Genomic DNA, 23,830 nt, shown 5'->3' with positions numbered 1-23,830 from the left:
TTTAAAAAATGCTCTAAAATTATAGAATTCTTATTTTTAAGCATTATCAGTGCAGGATTTCGAATATTATAGACTGCATGGGTATTACTCCTCTCCCGCAATGCTAATCTTGCCACAGTCAAGCTCTCTGGATTAACAGGGCAAATCTGACTGTTTTCAGTAGCTAATGTCACAAAAAATTATTCCGCCTATGAGTAAGCTTGCAACAGTACAAGTCTCTGTATTATTTATAGAATCCCCTGTGGTATTACATAACATATAAAACCATTGCTTGAAGTCAAACATAGTGTGTCCATGTTTGAGGCTTTATATAAAATGTGGCCTGTGAAAAGAGATATAAAAAAGATTACAAATGAGAGGAGGCCATTTTGCCTATCTAGCCCACTAGGTGACTGGCAGCTAATTGATCAGAACCTCTCCTTGAAAGAAGCCAGGCTATGGGCTTCCAAAATAAGGCAGGGTTAGGGTTCAACAATCCCAAAATCCTCTGTATGAAAAGGAATAATTAATGGTTTATTCCATGCTGAAAAGAGAAGAAAAGAAGCACATTTCGGCTGTGGAGCCTTCTTCGGGTATGGAAGGCTCCACAGCTGAAATGTTGCGTTTGTCTCAGCATGGAATAAACCTTTACTCGTTCCTTTGCAGCCTGCGCATGCTGACGCAGCTACCCATTCGAACAACTCTGTAGGAGAAGATACTTCCCATTCTCAGTTTTAAAAGCACTTCCCCTTAGTTTGCAACTGTCTTCTGGTTCATGTACTGTAACATTTCACCCAAAGAAGAGGAACTCCTACAGCACAGTCCTTGTTCAGGAAAGGTCATTTAATCCAGAGATAACAGTGCTGACTACAGGCCCATCAGCACCACTTGCAACAGCAAGATGGTTTTGAGGTTTTCCTTTGATGTGTTGAATCCCTTTACCACAGCCAGACTTCTCAGTAGTTTACAATAATGGCAAAACACATCCCACTGTTTATTGGGATATCATTTTTGTATGCAGCTCATAAGAAAGAGACACCAGCTTTGACAAGGCCACACAAGGATTCGCCTGAGAAATCCTATTTCAAAACACATTATTATAGTCTAATATTATAATTACAAAACACATTCAGAACTGTGTAGGATCTTCTTGTGTTTAATAATATTGACTTGGTGGGGTAATGTTTCTGCATTGCATGAGTTTGCTGCAATAAATTCACTTGAGCACAAAACAGTCTTACGACGAGCAAGAAAGAAAATTCTGACATAATCTGATTTCCGCTGTCTGTGAAATTCAAAATTTCATTAGTGCCTATGGCAAATCGCTGGCCCCCTAAAAACATAATCCCATTACTCTACGAGTCTACACTTGATCAAAATTAGATTGGTGATATCAAGTTGATGGTGTTATTTGTTGTTGATGTTCATAGCAAATGTAAACTGCAAAATATTAAATCATTTTATTTCTTTCTAAACTCAAAGGAAAATGAGAATTTTTTAAATGTGCATTTACAATAAGGGTATTATTAGATTAGTTGTCAGGGAGCAGTTCTCTACTGTTGGAAAACTTCTTGTAGTTACTGTATTTATTACCACAACTTCAATATACTGTATCTGGTGATTTGCCACAACTGCGAAATTTAAACACTACAGCTATTTATGTACATTATAAAATGCATAGAAGACAATGACACCCCCAGATACATACAAAACATTTCCATAGTGACATCAGGGTTAATATGCAATAGAAGTCACAGCACAGCAAAACAAGGCACAAAAGCACCAACACTGAATTTCCATATCAAAGTATGGCGATTCATTAAGATCAGAATTGTCCCCGGGTATATCATATTTGCACTTTGCTGCCTGCCTGAAATGAATAAGATAACTGAAGTAAAGGCTTCACAATTTCCCAGCCAGCTTATGAAAATTCATTAGAAGCGACAATGTAATTTAAAGGAGCATAAGATATTTCACTTGATAACACCGGTGGCTTATCGCTTAAAACACTAACAAAACAACTGAACCCTTTACCTTGGGGTGATAGTTGCTATGCACATTTGTTTAGAGATATTACAGTGTTTCAGTGGTGCAAGCAGATAATAATATTGAATACATTTTAAAAAGGGGGAGGGCTATTTTCTGGACAGTGATATGTTAGAGATTAGAAGACCAACCCATTGTTTAATTTATCTACCCCTGCACCCTGCCGCCTCTTACTGCTCAGAGAGGAAAACAGCCATTTGTTCATAAAAAGAGAATACTCTGCTGTTTTCCAATTAACAGCTTCTACTTGTGGCCAGTATCCACAATAGCCCAGTTTGTTGGATATTGTTGGCAGCAATAAGTGGCCAAGTGGAGCAAGTCACCTCCGGTCTGAAAACCTCCTTTTAATAACCATCCTCACAATTTCTGTTTATCAAAAGAATTGAACTGGGAACATAAGTCCATTCAGTAGCACTCCATCAACAAAGGCGACATTATAACTACTCAGAAGTGCAACCAAAAATCCAAGCAAATGGATGCCTAAGGAATGAGATAAGAATTAAATCATCTTAATAGGATTTCTGACGTTAACAGATACAAGGAAAACAACTTCATTCATTTTTTAAATGTATATTTAAGCTTCAAAAGTTTACTTTATTTTCAGCCGTGCAAGGTTTCTCACTGCCGAGATGAGGTTTTTGAAACCCAATGATAAATATGGACACATTCACAGTTTTGCCATGACAGCCTTCTTGAATAAAAAAACTGTGTAAATATCCCGTAGGGTTTCTATTAACTAATTCCACGTCTCCTGAAACACAATGATGCATGAATTAAACAAACAATGTATAATTAAGATACAGGAGATGTGAAAAAGTAAGTGAACCCTTAGTTTCATTAACTCACTTAAAGGAATAATCACAATCAGGTATTTAAATAATTAAGTAGGAGTTCAAAAGGCCTTAACCTACTATATATAAAGATGAGAAAATTATTTGTTTGATCTTCACAATACTTGTGTGTGGAGCCAACTCATGCCACAATCTAAGAAAATCTTTGAGGACCTCAGAACAAGAGTTAATGATGCTCATCACTCTGGAAAGGATTACAATCGGTTTCTTAGGATTTGGCGGTTCATCAATCCATTTTCAGACAGACCATCAACAAATGAAGAACGTTCAAGGCCACAGTCACTCTACGTATGAGCAGTGATCCTATCAAAATCTCCCCAAGAACAAACGGGAAAATTATCAGGGAGGATTCAAAGACCCCAGAGTAACATCCAAGGAACTGCAGGCCACTCTGGTCTTGACTAATGTAACTGTTCATGACTCAACTATCAGAAAACAACTGAATAAGAGTGGTTTTCATGGCAAGGAGAAAACAACTGCTCTCTCCATAAAGAGCACTGCTGCCCATCAGAAGTTCTCCAAAGAGCACAAAGATGATCCACAAGGCTTCTGGTATAATATTATTGACACAGACCAGTCAAAGGAAGAACTTGTTTGCCTCAATGAGTAATGTTATGTTTGAGCATGACCAAATGCTGCTTTTGAACAGAAGAACCTCATCCCAACCATCAACTACTTGTAATGGACGGCTGAATGGACCTGCAGGCGGCAGCAGCCAAAGTTAGGAGAAGGATCCTGATGCAGGAGGAGTCTGAAATAGCTAGAGAAAGCCTTTGGCAGGCAGCAGTGATGTGTGAGCAAAGCTGGCAAGCAGGCAGAGGCACCAACAAGACACAATTGAGATAGAAGCAGGTAAAAGCTCAAAGGGGAAATCCAAGTGGGGTGGTCAAACAGGCGAGAGGTCCAAATGCTGGAGAGGGTTCACAAAGTCGGGCAACCCGGACCAAACAAGGGAGATCAACGACCAAAAAAGGGAAGGTTAAGGAAGTATGTTCAGGGGAACAAGCGAGGTGTCAAGCCAGGGAGCACTTCAAAACACCGAGAGACACAAGAAGGTCACAGAAGCTAACGCTAAGACTGAGCACTCTAATGCCACTCGAGTGGGATTAAAAACCCTGCTGGGAAGGTAAATACTGTTAATTACATGTCGGTGGTATCGACAAACTGTCTGACCGCATTATCACGGGAACAGGCAAATTGGAAGATTGATTCGATGATTGACCGCAGGCCATGGTGTTACGGTAGCTGGAAACAGCACTTACCCTGCCACAAGCATTACAAAAAGGAATGTGATGGTTTGGGGCGGCTTTGCTTTGGACCTGGGTGATCTGCCATCATTGACACAACCACGACTTCTGCATTGTATCAAAAGATTCTAGAGGAAAGTGTCAGGATGAACAAAAAGTGATTTTTGCATTAAGACAATGTTCCTAAACATACAAGGAGATCTACAAAAGAAAGACTGCAGAAGAAGACATTTAGAATTTTACAATGGCCTAGTCAACGTTCTGACCTAAACCACATTAAAATGTTGTGGCAGGACCAGAAACGAGCAGTTCATGCAAGGCAGCCCTCAAATGTGTCTTCAACCTTTACCACCTTCAGTACAAATGTCACAGAGTTGAAGGAATTCTGTAAGGAGGAATGGGCCAAAGATCCTTAAAGCTGGTGTGTGAGACTGATCAACGGTTACAGAAAGTTTTTAGTTGCAGTCATGGCTACTCAAGGTGTTGCTACCGGTTACTGCATCACAAATATTTTCCTAGCACTGTTTATTCTTACAAATAAATCAGTCATTTTAAAGAAAATTCAATCAGTCTGCTACAAAATATTGTGAATGAAGTAAGCTGTGTGAAATTTAGGTGAATCAGTTTTATGGATATAAAAATACTTTCAGCAAAAAATATAAAATCATCTGAATTTAACCATCCTAAAGAATTATACTAATACTAAAAAAACAAAAAGCATTCAGCAGAAAACATGAATACCATGTCTCTACCTAATTATTCAGATTGAATGAAGAGACTGAGCTGGCTACTAACTCATTGTATTTTCTTAACATTCACAATATATAAAGCAAGGTGGACTCTTCTCCTTTTTGCCAAATTTCATGTTTCTGCTGTTAGTATTGTGTGTAAATAGGCAAAGTTGAATACCATAAATATACATTTAATTGGGAAAAAATTAATTTGACTTCTGGTGTACTGTTGTTTTTGTTGAGATGTGAAGTGACAGCAAAATAAATAGCAAAACCATTCAGATCAATTAAATAGTGATGAAAAATGGAAGAAAATGTGAAAAAATAATCACTTTGTATTATTATTTTTCATAGTTATTTGTAAATATTACAAAACACTGCAGCTAGCCCACTGAGTAGCAGAACATAATGCAAATGTGTAATGCACTTGAACATCTACAGTATGTAGTTTTTTAAACAGAAATTCAGTGTATAAATGTGTATTTGTGGAATGACACATATCTAAGCAAAAGACTTGAGCATTTACAAGCTATCATTAGAATTAATTTTTCCCATGAAGTCAAATTCTTCCAGAAAAAGGTGATCAATTTAGCACTATGCATACAGCGGGAAAAATAAGATGTTTTCTGGTTGCACTGACAAATTTGCCTTGAAATGTGCTGTGAAGAATCTTGTGAATCTTAATCATTTCTGTCACTGGTGTCAGTACCTTTTTTTCTGTAAAACCCCACTCTGCTCAGTTTCCATCACTGTTGTCTTTTCTATCCATGGCTGCCTGACAGAACATGCTGCTAAAGAATGAGTGGGTGTCTCCTTTCACTGTCCCTTAATCAAAACGCCATTTGTAACATGCAGCTGGGTAATCTTCACAAGCTAATGCACCTGTTAATAACTACCTAACACGCTGCTTCCCCAAACCAAATGTCAGTTATTTCTTCATCCTGTGTCGGCAGCTAATTTTTTTTTACTAACGTCTTCACTCTTGCTTTCTCGTAAGGAAAGACAAAAACCTATTTTTAAGCTGATGTAGCTTCTAGCATGTCTATGCCTTGCCATCATAAAATGCCAATAAAGAAGATTAAATTTCATTGAAAAGATCATTACCATTGCATATTCTAATGTAAATAATTACAAGATATCTAATGTCATTACTAATGTCAATGTTTGATCATTTATGACATTGCATGATTTAGGCAACTGATTGTAACAGTGATCTGCACTGGGATGGACTGAAAATTCCTTTGGTTGAAAATCGTCCTTTTATATGACACTTTAATAGCAATTAAATTGTGATTTCAGTAGCTGGAGCAGAATCTATTGTTCAAGAAAAGTTCATCTGTGAGGTACCAGAGATGTTGTGGACTGTACTAGTTGACATGTGGGTTCTCAGAGGCAAACTCTTGTTTTGTTTCGTATTTGTTATTTGTAGTATCCTTCATCCTTTACAACCTTCAGTACATAATGACCTGGCTCATGATATCCTGAGGGTCTTATGTTAGATGACAAGGACAGACGAAAACTGCTTCCTGGATTAAAAGCAAGTCTTGGATTTATTGCTGTCAGATCTGCTTTTTGTCCTTTCTGTTGAAAATGTCAGCTCATTAATTTCTCTGACATCACAAAATGAAGCCACCTTGACAACATTAGGTGGAATTTAATTGTAAAGGAGACAAATAATAAAAACAAAATTTCATAGTGTGGTTTTGTCCTCAATAAGGATATAAATTGGATTACAACTGTTTCAGTTTAAGACATTTTGTAAGAGCAAACAAATTTGTAGCACATATATTTTGATCAACCATAAAATCCATTAGCACTATTTTATTATAATAAAAGGTTAAAAAAAGTGTCTGTGAGCTAATTTTGCCTTACTAATAACAGTAAAATGCAAATAGCCCACAAAATGTAATGCAATTTGTACACAAGCACCAATTCATAAGGTGAACGGAAAGAGACTTACATACTGTATACTGACAGTGTAATCCATGAAATTATCCCAATCAATTTTGCCAAATTAAACATTAGCATCATGGAGCATTATGATGAGCAGTTTACAGCCTTCTAAAGACAACAATAAACCAGAAATTGCAAAACAAAGATATTAGCATGCTGTCAAATACACTATTTGACAGTGTTTGCAGTAAAATACTTGTTTATGCTCATTCAGTATCTAATAGTCTGTCTAATCATTTTCTCAAATGGCAAATAAAAAAAATACAAATTTCAGGATTCTTTCAGATGTGATTTCTCTTTGATAAGACTTGACATCTTAAAACATATGAAGGGAGTTATTTATGCATCTGCAAAATATTTAAAATGGCACATAAAATAAATGACAAGCTATTCTAGACCTTCATTGACAGGCTAAATTGATACGGAGTACTCTGTGTTAAGGGTGTGTTGTATTTAACTTATGTGTTTTATGTAAAATAAAATGCTGTAGTTCTAAATCTTTTAAGGGGATTTACGTCAATCCCTTTTTTCAAATACAGACCTGTAGTTAAAGGCTGAATCCTACCTGACATAAATTAACTTGAAATAAAGAATAGATCAGAGTTCATTCTAATTCTAAGTAGTTAAGTTTAAAAAAAGACCTGCTAATATACTGTTAACTATTCATTGTCAATACAAGAATTATTAATTATTGTTTTAGTAGGTTTGGTTGTGGCGGCTGAGAAATCATTACTTACTTTGTTGCAAAATTTATTACCTAACAAAAGATGAGGGCACTTTGTTAATAATTGCAACAAATGGCAAAAAATTATCTATTATCTGTCAGTATAACTACATCCTTCCTGAGAGCTTTTCAGCAGATAATAGCACTTTGCTTTTTAATGAAATTCATTTTCTTTAATATCACTGTTCACACTTAATCAAAAATTGTAAAATGTTATTAGAATTAAATGTGAATGAGATGCCCACTAAAAGGAATTTTGGCACCATGATACACTGTAAGGTGAACTTCTGTAATGAGACTCCATTCATTTTTTTAAATACATCAATTCATCTTTGTATTGACAATTGTCTGGCATCAATTAATGGCACTCACCTCCCTGTAAAGGCTGTTGTACTGAATCAGACATGTAGCTATACAGGGAATGCAGACAAAATAAATATTGATTTCCAGGAAATGTTACACAAATGGACCAACAGTAAAGCAGAATTAATTGGATTCGTTTTGTCAAAAGGCTGGCAAATGGCTATTAAGTGCACTGAAGAAAAGCAGATCTATCCCAGTGTGCCTGCAAGTTACATTCTCTTCGGCATGGCTCATTCTGGGCGTAAAAAAGTCAGTGCTACACGTCATGTTTCTAAAAACACAGAGGTTTTTAAGTTCAATATCTCCTAAATCCATCAGCAAATATTATTAATGAATTTCCTTGGAATCCATAAGGCTTTCACTGCAGCAAACTAACAATACACAAGTGTGATGTACATAAACGTGACATTTCTACACATTACAGTTAAGATGAAATCCGCACCATATCACAGTTATTCTGGTCCTCGCTTACAGTCCAGCTGGGTGGATTGAAACAAAGTTTCAGGGTAAGTACCATGGTACATCAACAGTTGGCAGTGGCAGTTAACACAGACACTAGACAACCTGCCAATTAGGAGTCCACGGCCTCACCCACTTATCTGTGTTGCGCTCATTTAAACAGTATTATATCTTCAAAAACAGGTACAGGCAAAGGTGATCTCACCTACTTTTTCCATGTTTTGTTTCCCTTGTAGTTCTCACTGCATAAGCTGCCTGCACTGCACTGAGACTGTGTGCATTTCCTCATCTTCTTCTACACAGATTACCTCTCTCTCATCTTCATCATCCTTCACCCAGTGGTGCTCCTCTTGCACCACATCTCTCCTTTAGCCTGACATTTCGCTCCCCAGTAACCTCTGGAAATGCCAGCCTGCTAAAGAAGTTCTGCCTTTGTTGTTCATCTCTCTTTTGGCTTTCAAGCTTTCACAAAAAACACGATGCCTGCTTATTTATTTCTGGATCACAGATGCATCATATGTAACTTGTAACCTTTTCCCATCTATCCATTCATTTTCTAACTGCTTTATCCAATACAGGGTTGCTGGGGAGCTGGTGCCTATCCTTGCAACCAATGGGCACAAGGTACTATACACCCTGAACAGGATCCCAGAGGCCAATCTGGACCTACTGATTTAAACATTAAATTATCTCCCTATTTTCCTTAGCCAAAATCTAAGGTTCCTTATTTACAAACTTCCTCCATTAAATTTCTCACCCTGTGTCAACCACTAATTTCATTAGTGGCGTAAAAACATGTCCGATCTCTACATTTCCGCCTCTGTCCAATCCCCTGTGCTGAAATGAGAAATGACTGGTCCCCAGTTTTACGTTCAGTGAAAATGTTAAAACAGCACCTCTGTCGCCTCTCTGAAACACAATCACAGTTTTGTTTTCAGCCCCTGATCTTTGCAATATGAATTGAAAGTCTTTTGTAAAGCTCTTGATATTTATGTCACATAGTGTCTAATGACATCAAATCCCGTGGAAAAGCAAAATGATGAAACCTTTAAGTGGTCAGAAGCAGGCTATAGCAAAACCACAAAAGCAGAATCATCAGGAAGGTTCATTGACCAGTTTAATATGTGTTATTGTTTATCTTTGTGCACTAACATCAATTTTAGATTCTTCTTAGACTGAGGTTAGGCAAACCTAACCTCAAAGATAACATTTGCTGCCTTTCATTTAAAGGGCCTCAGACCTTGATTCATGTGGGTTTTTATGTATGACTGAGGCGATATTTAAACATCAAAATCAATCTGACAAAAATTATTGGTTTTTTGTACTGTCACTGTAAAGCATGTATTATGCATCACACCTCAGAGACAGAAGAATGGAATATGATTATGCAATAGAGTGAAAAAATACTGATAATTCGATGCAAGAGATCTGTGACTCATACTATTTAATTGCAATATACATAAAGGACTGGAGCTGAGAATATATCTGTCTTTACTAAAATTTGAAATACTGCAAGGAAACTGATAATTAAATCTCACATTTTAACAGCTGTTGAAAAAAGGATGAAATATGCAGTTTTCAAATTTACCTTGTGACTCTACTTATCTATTCTCTTTCTTATCTAAAATATTGTGGCTAACAACTGAAAGGCTAATCTATACTCCTAGCAAAAGGAAATTCCTTCAGGAGCACTGAGTATAATATTGATGGCCATTGGACCTCGATCTGTGCCTGCACTACGGATAGATAAAGGGCAAAAGCAATTGTACACTCATTCCATTCCCAGAATACAGCAAAACTGCTTTACATCCACCTAATTTAAACAGTGAATGTATGAAGGTGTCATTATAATTAATTATAATAAAAAAACCTCAGAGTGTAAGGATTTTTATAATGCTAGCAGAATGAACACAGAACGGCAGAACAAAAGATGTATCCCATAGTTACATGTCACTAAGCCAGAGATTCACAGACTGTCCGTGCAACATTAGAAAAAGTGGAAGCCAACAAGAGGATGAATCACTAAGCCTCTCTCTACAAAAGAGCAGCGTTCAAGTGGCAAGCAACTCAAAATAGACCATTTTATCCAAGGGAAGGGGCTTCAGGCAGCAAAATGTATTTACTAACCACAACAAGCTCAAAAAACAAAGCTTTTTACATTCTTTTGTAAAAGGAAAATGTTGGTTATTTCATGTGCGAGATGTTGACAAAGCCCCCCTCTTCACATCATGGCACAACTAGCCTGCAAGCCACCTGGTCCAACATCATCCATCTGTTCTAAATAGCTGCTAATTCCAGTGCAAGGCTACAATGAGCCTGAGCCTTAACCAGCAGACAAAATTTGCAAGCCAGGACACACCCAGTTTTTTCCTAGTTTGTTTTGTGGTGTACTTAAATCATAAATAAACGTTACAAATTAAGCTTGCTTTGCATGTTTGAAAATGTCTTTTATGGCTTTAACAAGCTTAATTTGCTCTTAGAGGCCATGTGCAGAATCTCATGATGTAGTATTTCTCTGAAAGGAACTGAAGCCTTAGTTCAATGCACACACTGTGGCCTATTTTGGTAAAGAACAGACCAACATCAACTCCTTCTCTTTAACAATTATCCTGCAATTACATCTTTACTTAACAGATCTAATCCTAATGGTTTCCCGTTTTACATGCCAGCAGCCCACTGCAACACTGCACAACCACACTTCCTGGTCTGACAAATATTTTCACAAAGAATAATACATTTACATTCTTCTTTAAGGGAACGATTTGAAGAATAGTGCAGTGCAGATTGACTTGCTCAGACAAGAAGCCCAAAAGACATCTTACTTTTTCCTTGGATTCGAGTCCAGAAGGTTCGGGCCGTGTTCTTATCACGAAGGGTGTGGAAAGTCTCAAGAGAATTCCTTGAAAAGTGCTGGCGATTATTGGCGAGACGATCTCGAAGTAATCGCGGAAGTTCAAGGCCCTGTGCGCCTCACACTTGATCTGCTTTCGCAGCCCCTCCCCCAGCTGCAGGACCGCCATGCTGGGGTCAAACACCAGGTGAAAGGGGAAAGCTCTGCAGAAGGTGCTGAGGCTGATGCGTAGGTCCGGTGGGGAAAAGGACAACTTCAAGGGGAGGGGCTTGGGAACCCCCGAGGGCTGGGAGACTTTGATGAGGAAGCTGAGGCAGTTGTAGTTGCCCGCGAGCGTCCCATCTAAAGGCAGCTTGTCAGAAGAGCCGGTCAGCTCCTCCACCTGCACCTCCATGTGGTATATCCTCCTGGCCGCAGCCTTGATGAGCCCTGGCATGGCCAAGCCCACTGTGGCTGAGGGGTGGAAACAGTGCAGCAGGAGCGTGCCGCCCTCAGGGGTGTCTTTGCATAGGAAGGAGGGCGACTCGTTGGACGCCCTCTTGCCACAGGAAGTCCGTATGTGTTCCAGCAGGGCATCGAACCCATTGAAGAAGTCCTGCAGGGTACTGCCCACTGCCCTGAGGACCCGCTCATTCTCCTCAAAGCACAGGCCGAAGAACTCCTCTCCAAACCTCTCCCGCAACTCTTCAAACTTCATTCCTGCGGGCAAAAAGAGAACGTTGCTCCTTAAACGTTCAGGTTTAGCAGAGGTTGCAGATGAGTGAAATTCTGTTTTTGTCTTAACAAAATTTGACAGTTTTGAGTAATTTACTACAGGGGAAAATCTTTTACTATATTTTGAACAATGCAACTAATCCATCTCCTAATATGCAGTGCAGTATGGAGAGAGAGATCTCTCCTTGTCATAAACATATAAAACGTCTGGTATTCCTGCTTTCTAATAAACTAAGAAGAAACTCTGGACAAGGGAGACTTTCCAATCTCAGCCATGAAGCGCCTAGAAGAAGATGAGGTCAGGCTAAAAAAAGTCAGACAGAAAACTGCACAAAAGAATTTCGTGCTAGCTAAAAATAGCCTACAACCCTACAGTTTACATTCCCTATTTAAATAAACTCAAAACAGTTGAGTTAGAAGAACATTAAAGTGTCACATAAACATATTTTCAGAGACAATTCACCAGTTGTAACTGAATGTTCACCAGACACAAATGGTTTGAAAACACAGAAAGGAACAAAGTATTTTCACAAAGAAATTTCCTGCTACAGAAAATGTATTACTAATAATACAATTCACCCTCCTTTCAGGCTTACATGGAACTAATCAAAATGATATTGCTTTATACTGAAACAAAGATGGCACCCAATCTGAAAAATATCTTATAAATCATTTCATATACACATAATGTATACAAGCATATATATACAGGCATTTTAGGTTACTTGGGATATTCTTGTTTTATTTTTTTCTCCTGCATGTAAAACACATGTTTAATTAGATTTAAATCTAGAGATTGACTTGACCCAAACTTGGCTAGTTGTAATTATGCCTGCGGTGTCTTTCATCTTCAGTGTAATCCAAATTGTTGATTTTTGTGCACTTTCTGAGAGGTGGTTCTGGCCGAGTTGGTCTTCTGCTCTTTCAGCTTCAAAATTGCCTGCTTTTCATTAACAAAAAGTTATTTGATTTTTATTTTGACTTTGGACTGTGAACGCTAAACACTGGAGTCAAAGTAGGACAGCTTGATAGGATGTTGACAGGTTGATAAAGCTCTTCTGTAAATGCGTAAGTACCCAACAGAAAAATCCTAACCAACAAGAAACATATTTAAGAAAATGGTTCCACTAATCTTGTTTCCTCATACTTTAATTCCATCTGAATTGGAAGCATTAAAATGGCATTAAAGTATTTTGCTGTTGCACTTATCAATCAGTTATATTTTTTCCACGGGAAATGATTGTTATAAGTATTCATAGTTTTTTATAAGTCCCATTACTTTTAGCAGTATGGTAAATAAAGATAGAATAGCAAAATACAAAATGAATACTACAGCCTGTGTTTTTTTAAGAGTACAACTACATTAATATTTGTACATGGGGGCTTTGTAGTGGTCACAGGACATAGTTCCAGTGTTTGGACTTCCTCGATTCAGCAATCATTAAAAGATGTTAAAATATTCTTTCACAGATCAAAATCACATTTATTCACAGCTCCAGGATGTAGAAAATTGTCTGAACAGGAAAAGTTTTTATAAACTCATTCATTTTCAGGGAGTTCTGCATATGTAAACTAGTTAAAAGGATGCTGTGAAGCCTGTTCTCTGTCTTCAAGCATCTGTGTCTCTCCTTATAATTCATGCTTACAGGTACACGGTGCCAGGATTGCAATCTGATTACTTTTCCAAAAACCAGGCCCACCAAACCTTTCTGTAATATCTGCATTTTACAGTTTATTTTTCCCTGCACACAACATCCGAGCAGAGTCAGCAGCAGTTAATCTGCTTGACTCACTGTATGTGTGTGTGAGGGCTCAGTGCCTGAGCCATCAGATGTCCCTGCAGAGGCACTGGCATCATTTAGAGGAGAGATGCAGCTCTCACTGTCAGCACTGCAAGTACAGAGATCCCTGCCAACCTACAGGGGTGCCCAAACATATGCTCACCTATTTTAACCCTCCCTGAAGGCAATTGGCACTGCCACCTCAGGCACCCTGTCAGGATTCGCTTTAACTGTCAATGTCTGAACTACAGTGTATAGGATTTAACAGGTGCACACCTTTAAACCCACCACATGCTGATGCTGTTGATGCTCATGTATTCATGTGGATTCTATTAATCTGTCGAGGTGCTACATGTATTTATATCCCAGTGGATGCACTTCATTAGCTGTAATCAATTCCCCTGAGAGATTCTGAGTGAATATACCGAGAGAGGTATCGATAGGGTCAACTGTGGGAACTATTTCAGACTCATTTCAGCAAAACAAGGACATGGAGTAACAGCTGGAAATGGAGATCAACATTTCTTTACGAAAAGAGTTGTCGGTGTCTAGAACAAGGCTTTTCAAGAAACGTCTGGGTGAAAATTCAGTTTCACGTAGTGACTTAATTTCGAAACAATCAAGACTGGCCAAATAGCTTCCTCCTGTTCGCTGCCGTGTTGAAAGTACAGGATGACAGGACGTGAAGACACAATGAAAGCATCAGGATATTGTAAAAATGTCATTCTTCCATCTCAGAAATATTGCCAGTATGCATCCCATGTAGTCTTTGACTCTAGCAGAAAAGCTGGTCAACACATTGGTCTTTTCCAGAACTGATTACTGCCCTACTCGCTGGGGTACCTAAATCAACATTGAACAAACTCTATTATGTTCAAAATTTATCAGCCAGAATCCTGACCAGGTTGTGTGCAAGCAATCACATTACACCTGTCACGGCCTCCTTGCACTGGCTACCTATCAGGTTTAGATTTCACATTGAAATCCTTGTGCTCACTTATAAGGCTCTACATGGTGTGGCTCACCAGTACCTATCTGACTTGTTATCTGTCTGCTCTCCACCTTTCAGCCTTTGTTCATCTGACTCTGGTTTCCTTCTCTTCCTACATCCCAAAGCTCTGGAACTCTGGAATTCCCAAGGATATCAGAGAGTCACCAACCCTGAGTGCATTTAAATCCAAATCTCAAAACATTTCTTTCCAGAAGATTGTTATTTAATTAGTGTCTGCGTCTGCTCCATTTTCTAATGAACGCCTTCTGCTGCACTTCGAACCACTTGCCTTTCTTATACAGTGTATGCTTATTTTGTAATTTGCTATCCTTATAACTGTATTCTTTTTGTTTCTGCACTGCAAAGAGCTTGAAGGTGCTACTTTTAAAGGTGCTACATACAATTATTATTAATAACAATATCATCAGTTTTGTTTTTGTTGTTTTAAATTCAGTTGTACGAAAGTACAGATATCTGCCAAAGTGCCACATACAGTATGTATTACAATAGGTCTTATATTCTTACCTAGTAACGTGGCGGTGCATTGTAGAATTCCTGAGATATCTTCCAACTCCTCTGTGCCTGAATGGTCCAGATAGGAGCATCTGTTCGAAAGGTTATGTGTTTCTTTCTCATCATCATTGCTCCTTAAACACAAAGTTAATACCAGTTCACAGCAAAATGCATGTTTTTTTTACAGCACTGACTGGACATAAAGTCTTGTGAATTGCAGGCTAAATTGGAATTAAATACCAAGCACCTTATTAGTCAAGAACCAGCTATTACAAGATCTATTTGACCTCGACAAACAGCAAATGAGAATTTTATGTCTGCTATACAATTTGATATCTTATACCTAACTGTGAATTCATTATTAAAATTTTGCGTATTTAATGTAATTTTACACAGGGCCTCAGTCTGACTAATTAAAAATACATGAATATAATACATGAATAAAATACATTAATATAAACTCCCTGTGTAATTGGCAAATACAGTACCTTTCCAACCTGAAGTATATGTTTTAAAGCTGCAGCCAAAATGACAGATTAAAACAATAATACATTGTTTCTGCATTCCAATCTCAAACTCTAGTTGTCCATCCATCCATTTTCTAGCTACTTCTCCCAAATCAGAGGCGAGGAGGAGCCAGGGCCTATCCTGGCAAGCAAGGCAGGATATAATCTTGATGGGACACCAGTCCATTGCAGGGCAGGTGACGCACACACTAACACCAGGGCCAATTTACCCAGAAGCCAAAAACCTACCAACATGTTGTTGCACTGTTGTAGGCAACCAGAGCACCTGGATAAAACCCAGAAGAATTTGGGGAGAACATGCAAACTCCACACAGCTACAGTAGCAGCCCAGATCTGGAATTAAACCTAGCACTCCACCACTAAGAGGCTACAATGCTAACAACCGTGCCATCCATCTCCATTCATCTCTAGTTTTCAGTAGGATAAACCCAAATCCATAAGGGTTGACAATATTACATTACACACATTCCCAGAGGCCGTTCGTATCAGGAATTGGATCAGAAATAATTGAGGTGATAAAGTACATGTGTGACCTGAAGAAAACTCCACATGATTCATGTTGATAGAGTTTGCACAAAGACCTCATCTGCTAATGAATCACACTTCCTCATGGTTCCTAATAAACCATTATATGTTTAGGAAATTAAAGAAGGCAACTTAAATCTAAATAATGTGTTTCAGCTCAACAGAAGGTGTTTTTTGTACATCTGACCTTCTCTTAGTAAATTTATATATATATCAAATTTTTATATCCATGTGGTATTTAAAAACAGATTTCACTATCGTTAAAGCATTGATAATTTCAAATAGAATTAGAATTCAACCATTCTCCTACTGCATATGTATGTGAATATAGTTGTGGGATCTAGACCAACCTTGAAGTTAATGCTTTTTCTAAGATTAAGGTTCGATTTATGGTGAGGATTGCTGTCCAGTCGTGCTATTGGTCATGATGAAAGTAGTAACTTTGGGATCTGCCCATAAATTCTTTCAGTAACTAGATTCCACAGCCCACTAGCGATCACTCTTAACGTACAGTATTATAAATGATGCTGATTCCAGAGATCTTCCATATGTTTGTGTTGTGGATGCTTTTAAGTTGATGAAAGTCAGTTCTTTTAATCTTAGAGTTAGCTCTTTGACTAACAGTAAATGCCCTAAAACCCTATTTTACGGGGAAAAAAATTCTTACCTTATTACTTGATGCTTGTAGATCTGCACAGTTCTCTGGAGAGCTTGCTGCACTGTTTGAGTCTAAGGGCAATAAAAAAAAGACCAACAAAATAATTGATCAGATTTTTGCAGTGATTGTTTTTGTAAGGGAAGTATTTACTAGAACATATTAAGTAGCATTGAGTGTTTAAAAGGTCTTTAATGTAAGATGTACATTAATACTTTAAAGTAAGATTTATAAACAACACAGGTGAAATGTAACCACTCCTTTGCAATAGTGTCCTTCTTCTTTGAACACAAAGACTGTCACTATCTGTTACTTAAGCAAGGAGTGTAGAAAGATTTTCCCCAAAACTACACTCTTAAAAATCTATGTATTATATGGACAAAGCTTTAGTTAGGCTAAGACTTTGTCCACAGTCCTCACACTTGGCAGAATAGCCTATACTATATATCAACAGTAATAGACGTCTCTTAAATATTGTGCAAATCTGTAAATTACATTCTTTCTAGAACTGAGTTATATTGCAAACCACAGTTTCCTAATCTTCTTAATCCAGTGCTCTTAGTTTAGACAATGACTAAGTATTCCCCTGAATTGCTCTCTTTTGGAAAGTTGACCATGCACAGAAACTGTTTTAAGCAATTAAGGATGGGCAAATGGAAAATGTATTACGAACCAAAGGGGCTGCAAATGTAGCAACAACAATTAATGTTTTAATAGAGTTAACAGATTTGGCCACTAAGTTTGACCTTTTGGGTGAACTTGACATTACATTAACAACCAACTCAAATTATTTTTCTCTAGGCTTAACCTGCCCACCACATATGACGGCAAAGAGGCTTTCAAAGTCACTGTTTAGGAATAAAGCAATAATAGAACAGTAAGCCATTTTGGAAATGTACTGAACATTCTCCACCTGCCTGTACAGTTTGATTTATTGTCATTTGATACCCCTAATGTAGAACTCCACACAATAAAGAGAAGTTAGGCTTAGTTGTGCTCAGATAAACCCCAAGAATAAATGTTAAGGTTGTCTGTTGAGGTCAGGATTGTGGAGAAGCCTGTGGCTTAAGCTCACACTAAGCCTAACAATAGCCTGTGTTGTTTTGACTGGCCTTTCAGGAACACTTAATTTGGAAGTATTAATATCATCAGCTTTGCCTGAACAGTTGTGAAAGGCAAATCATAGGTGCTATACTTATTCAGTTACCTCCAAATCAAAATCAAAGTTATTTTATGTCTTTGAAAGGCTTTTAAACCCTATTAGACACAGTCTGATATAGGTCTAATATAGACAAAAGGTGCTACATGCTGTTGTGGTTTCTGGCACGGTGTGCTTCAAATTAGAACTGCACTTCAGAAAGCTATTCATTGTAATTTAATTATACTAACCACTTTCAGCTTTCAGAAGACCATCTACTGAAAACTCATGAACATGTACATGTAAAAATGTAAAACAACAAGTTTCATAGACTGGAGGAGTACATTATTTTAAACTGCCCATAGAAAATTAAAGATAACAAATAATGGAAAGCTCTTACTGTATGTCTTTAGGTCTCAAGGTAAATACGTACATATGGCTGGATATTTTTATTATACCAAAATACTGAACTTCAGAACCACAACTCATTTTATTGAAAAATGTTGGCATTCAATTTGAATAATTGTCTTTGAAAGTTAGCAAATTATGTTTATAAAACATGCGTCTCTTAAAGAGACCGTATATTTTGTTCTGTTGTAACGATTTCTTTTAAAAAAAATAGAACAACTCGAAACTTAAAAATTCTCAAAAAAGTTTCAGTGCCATTCATCTTTTTTCTGTGTTTTTAAATAGTTTTCTGCCTGATATATCTCCGATTTTACTTGTAAAAACATTAGCATAACTCTGGCCTGTAGCCCCTAATGCTTACTGATGAATTCCAGATGAAAGTAATGGAAGCTTACTCCAGCATTCATAGCCAGATTGGCAGTGTTTCTGTATACAATGAAGAAAAGGACACACTGACACAATGTTTGTCTACTACACTGAATTTCCTTTAGCGCTGCTTCTCGGCCCTCAGAATGACACACAGCGAGATTTCATGTAAGGAACAGCTGTAACCTTTGCATCTTAACTAGGGGCTAGTTAATATAAACACATTAGACAGCAGGCATTCTGATCGAGGACGTGAGAAACCCAAGTAAAACTTAATGAAAAAAAAAACTTTCTTCAGAAAAACTAATGAAATTTCTTTGTACTGTATATCTCCCTACATTGAGGGTATGTATCACAAATAACGTACTTCTTTTATTCTTTCGAGACCCCCCTAATGAAATTACCCTCTTACTAGCATCAGTCGATGCCTAATTCAGAAGTGAGGGTCTCACCACATAATGTGGTGAGGGGGCAGATCTAAAGGTCTTGGGAAAGGCAGAGATTATCAGGTGCACCAGTGCAGCTTTCTACACACATAACCACACCTGTTCTTATGGCAGACATCACCCATTCTTCGTTATCTAGAATAACATACATTGTATCGACTGAAGTATTCGTGCAGCTATGGAAAATAAAAAATGTAACTATCTTAAACAAAACTTTACTCCAATAATTTCAGAACTCGAGAAAAATCAAAATCGAACCCACCACACTGTATACAGTATAGTATATATGTATATTTCCCAAGCGCCACAAAGACGCCCGGGCATTTAGGCATGCCATTAACACAAAAACATTTTGATACCTACGTTTATCAGCCCGCGATTACATTACAATATTAAATGTGATATGTAATCCTCATATTAAGAGTAAACGGGTCAATCGGTTGACTTTATACAAGACCCAGATGCAAATGATTTAGGGTTTCTGCATGGCAGAGTTAACAGACTAGATGAATAAAATCTAATACAGACGGAGAAGGTACTTCTGCGAAATCTTTCGGTTTTCATTTTTGGCAATAGACAATGTTGATAGTTGCAGAGATAATTGCCTGAAGAATATAATTAATCTAAACACAACTAGAAGAACACAATGGCACCTTTTTAAATGGAAAATCGGTCAAAGTGCTGTCGGTTTTTTTTTCCAGCATGCAGGGGCTGCTTTGCATGCAGAAGGACAATTTTCTTAACTTGGAAAGAGCAGCTGTACCGTAGGCGACGTGAGCCTCCTCAAGCTCTCCCCGAGTGAGTCCAAGTTAACGCGTCTCCTCCTTGGTGCCCGTTTTACCCCGATGTCTTCAAATGGGCACGAAAGAGACCCGGAGGGGCTCTTCCCATTCCAAAATACCCTGGAAAAGGGGCATTCTCCGTCATCGGGGCTCTCAAGATAATCTGATCCCATTGAACTGAACGATTCCGACGAAATCTTCCTTGAAGACATGCTGGGTGGCTAAAGGGATTCATTAGATTTCAAATTTAAGTGATACTGATTCGCGTACAGATAAAGAGAGAAAAAAAAAGAAGGCAAAATGAAAATCCACTGGCTAATTATAAACTGCGATCCCAGAACAAACGTTGCCCTTTGGGGAGAAAAAGGGGAAAATGAAAAGGTAAGCACGACGGGGCTTTTGTGTGTGTGGTCACATAGCTAGTCCGTTTCTCCAGCCGTCGAGCATTTTAAACCCCGTTTTTTTTTTACCTCTGCTGCTCAATGATAACAAGAATCACGTGTTTTCAGTGTCTCTTCTCTTTTTGTCACCTATTTCAGAAGGAACTAGGACAGAATTCATTTTCCCACTGCTGTTTTTGCTGCCTGATAAAAATCCATAAAACATTAAAACAGGCTGCAGCTTTCTGGGAGATAGTACAACCTAAATTATGTCAAGCTTGCGAACTCTTCCTTCTGAGATATGCCAGTCCTCACAATCACAGCATCTTCCCTTCATTTTTTTTTTCAGCTGTATGAGGCAGCCAATCAGTAATTTGTGAGGTTAACAACCTGCCCCCTTGAATATGGTCATACTGTGACTGATGGATACGAAGTCTTGTAGTTTTGAAACGGAGATGGAGAAAAAAAGACGACTTCTGGGGAGAGCAATGATGGTACATTAGTGATCGATTCGTCCATTTTCAGTCCGCCTGTCCCGGTGAAGGTCAAGAAACATTATGTATATAAAGGGAGATTATTTTTCTACTTATTGCGTAGAAAAATGAAAGTAGAAAAGGGCATGCTTTACACGTTGCTTAGGATACAGATACAGAAGGTTTGAGAAAATGCAGATTGCCCACATTAATGTTCTGTCATGTGGTCATACAACATTCTCATTTATTTTTTTCACTAATCATGTATTTGCTACTTTAAAAGATTGATTATAGGTCAGGCAGTTAATTATGTTATTATCTGTGCTTCTAGGTATCTGGTTGGTACATGAAATAAAGAACTAGTCATCAGGGTAAACCGTGGAGAGAAACATAATGCTTTGTATGCCCTAAACACACTACTGTAACTATAGTGTGTGTGAGTGGGGGTAATTAATGATTAAGTTGATTCCTTCATATTTTGATTACGAAATTGCTTTTTTCCAAGTCAAAGTGTGAAAGAATGAAAAGGTGGAGAGCCTTTTTGATGGTGTTTGCTGTGGGTGATAATTATGTGACATGAGAATCAATACCAAAGTTACCCAAGATCTACCTTTAAGACACGGAGCACTACTTGTGGCTTAAAAATAAAAGTAGCCACTTCTTCAAGGACTCTACATGCCAAAGTGGCACTTTTCCTTTGCAAAGTGTTCCCACGTCATGCTAGATAATACAATACCAACCAAAGGACATACAGTGACATCCACCGCACTGTGAGGAAGGATTGAGATGTTTCTTGTAGCAAAAAAAATACCTTTTCAAAGTGTCCGACACAAGAGCCCATACTTCTTTTTCTGCTTAGGTCCATCGCTGCTGTTTTTTTCAGGAATCTGGAGAAAACCTGTACTGAAAGCCCTACAGTTTGAAATCAAAAGGTTTGGAAATCGTAATAATACATTTTATGAGATAATTATATTGCTGTAATTTTCACCCTCCTGAAATTGAAAGATGACCTAGATAATAATGTCATGATTTAGAGAATGTTACCCAGAAAGGGGTGACAGGTACTGTATACAGTACATGGCAAAGGGGATCTGAAAGGGTTGAAATTTGGAAGAATTCTCTTTCTTGAAGGATGATGCTCCTGCTTGCTCTGACCGTTCTGTTTGTGCATCGGGAGACCAGAACTGATTAGTTGACCATAAAAGCAGAGAAAGAGGACTGAGAAAATAAGTATGCAACAGTAGGTCCATTTTGTCTGGAACTTGTTCAGCTGCTGTAGTTGTTATGTTAGTGTTCCTCCTAAATCACTCCAACCTCTCATGTTTCACTGGGTTTTCTGGAGACTAAAGTTAATGAATGATACTGGCATTAGAATTACATGAAGGGTTTTTGACACTGACACTTCTAATTTTTTTTTTATTATTGAGCTAAATTGACCAATTCATTATCCCTGATAAACTGTGCACAACAGGGTGTTTTATAATATATACAAATCATTAACTATAGTCAATTGGAAGTGTGTTTGACAGCATGTGCTTTATGTTTTATATTCTGTGTTATTTTAAGTACAATTTAAATGCTTTTTAACTTCTCAATCATTTCCTTATTGACCGGACAGGAACATTGGTACTCAAGGGTATTTTATATCTATGTATTTTAATCTTTAAAGGAATTTCTTTGCTTATTTTTCAATCACAGATTGCTTCTGTCATTTATCAAACAGTTGCAGTAGACAAACAAAGTCCCCAAGGAGAAGCTACCACAGAGACATGACATTGAAGCAAATTGAATTGTTGCATAAACTAGTCTCTTTTTACAAGACAAAATGACCTTACGTTTTTCTGGCTGGAGAAAAAACACTCCATTAGTGTTTTTCATCACATTCCACAAAATATGAATCAAGATGTAGACTTTATGAAAAATAAAGATTTTACACATACTGTACCACTATTTTAAAAAATACTTTATGGAACCAACTGCCACCATTTTGAAACTGTAGAATATTGAGAAGTAACTTTCAAAGAGAATAACCTAGAATGCAAATTGTTTGAAAATATCATTACAAATATTTCAACTAGGTGTTAGTTTTTATATCATTTCAAAAGAAAATGAAAGAAACCAGACAACCAGCATAGGAATCTGTTCATTGTTTAAAACCTCAATTACAGTAGCCATATTTATAGGGCAACATTCACCCCATAGGCACAATCTTCAGTACTTGCAGTGATTACAACTCAGAGCCCTGAAGGATGTTACAATGCACAAGGCCTTCCACTCAAGAAATCCATTATGGCCAGCTGCTATATCACCCTGCAACTCACACCTCGCAACCCACTGAAGCTCAGCAGGATTGAGCCTGGCCAGTACCTGGATGGGAGACTCCTGGGAAGGCTATGGCTGCTGCTGGAAGAGGTGTTAGTGGGGCCAGTAGGGTGTGCTCACCCTGCTGTCTGTGTGGGTCCTAATGCCCCAGTATAATGATAGGAACTCTACACTATAAAAAAGGTGCCTTCCTTGGGATAAGACATAAAGCTGCTGTGTGGTCATTAAAAACCCCAGGACATTATTTGGAAAGAATAGGAATGTTACTCCTCCTTCTGCCCAAATACCCCCCCCCCCATGGACTTTACAATCAAGGCCTCCTTATAATCCCCATCTATCTCCTTTTTGGCTTCATCACTCTGTTCTCCTCCCCACTGATAACTGGTATGTGATGAGTGTACTGGTGCACTATAGCTGCTTGTGTATCATCCAGGTGGGAGCTGCATGTTGGTGGTGGTGAAGGGGAGTCCCCATTACCTGTAAAGCACATTGAGTGGAGTGTCCAGAAAAGTGCTATATAAGTGTTTTATTATTATGTACTCTCAGTCATGTCTCAGTGTGATCAATAGTGTGATTAGTTGCATATAAAGCTGAACAGTCTTAGA

The 23,830-nt window shown here is 38.0% G+C and overlaps 1 protein-coding gene across 1 annotated transcript in view; it reads right to left on the bottom strand.

Moving 5' to 3' along the window:
* The window catches only part of gucy1a2 (guanylate cyclase 1, soluble, alpha 2), a 45,644-nt gene extending 25,382 nt beyond the window's left edge, over positions 1–20,262 (bottom strand). Inside the window, exons 1-4 of the mRNA XM_088921802.1 lie at positions 20,032–20,262; positions 16,923–16,984; positions 15,216–15,337; positions 11,176–11,903 (exon numbers count right to left, since the gene is read on the bottom strand). Coding sequence (XP_088777928.1) covers positions 11,176–11,903; positions 15,216–15,337; positions 16,923–16,984; positions 20,032–20,262 — 1,143 coding nt within the window. The remainder of the gene's footprint in view (positions 1–11,175; positions 11,904–15,215; positions 15,338–16,922; positions 16,985–20,031) is intronic.
* Positions 20,263–23,830: the final 3,568 nt, after the last annotated feature.

Source organism: Atractosteus spatula, chromosome 7 (assembly GCF_055471065.1).
Source record: "Atractosteus spatula isolate fAtrSpa1 chromosome 7, fAtrSpa1.hap1, whole genome shotgun sequence".
Classification (NCBI taxonomy): Eukaryota; Metazoa; Chordata; class Actinopteri; order Semionotiformes; family Lepisosteidae; genus Atractosteus; species Atractosteus spatula.
This window is presented reverse-complemented; position numbering and strand designations above follow the sequence as displayed.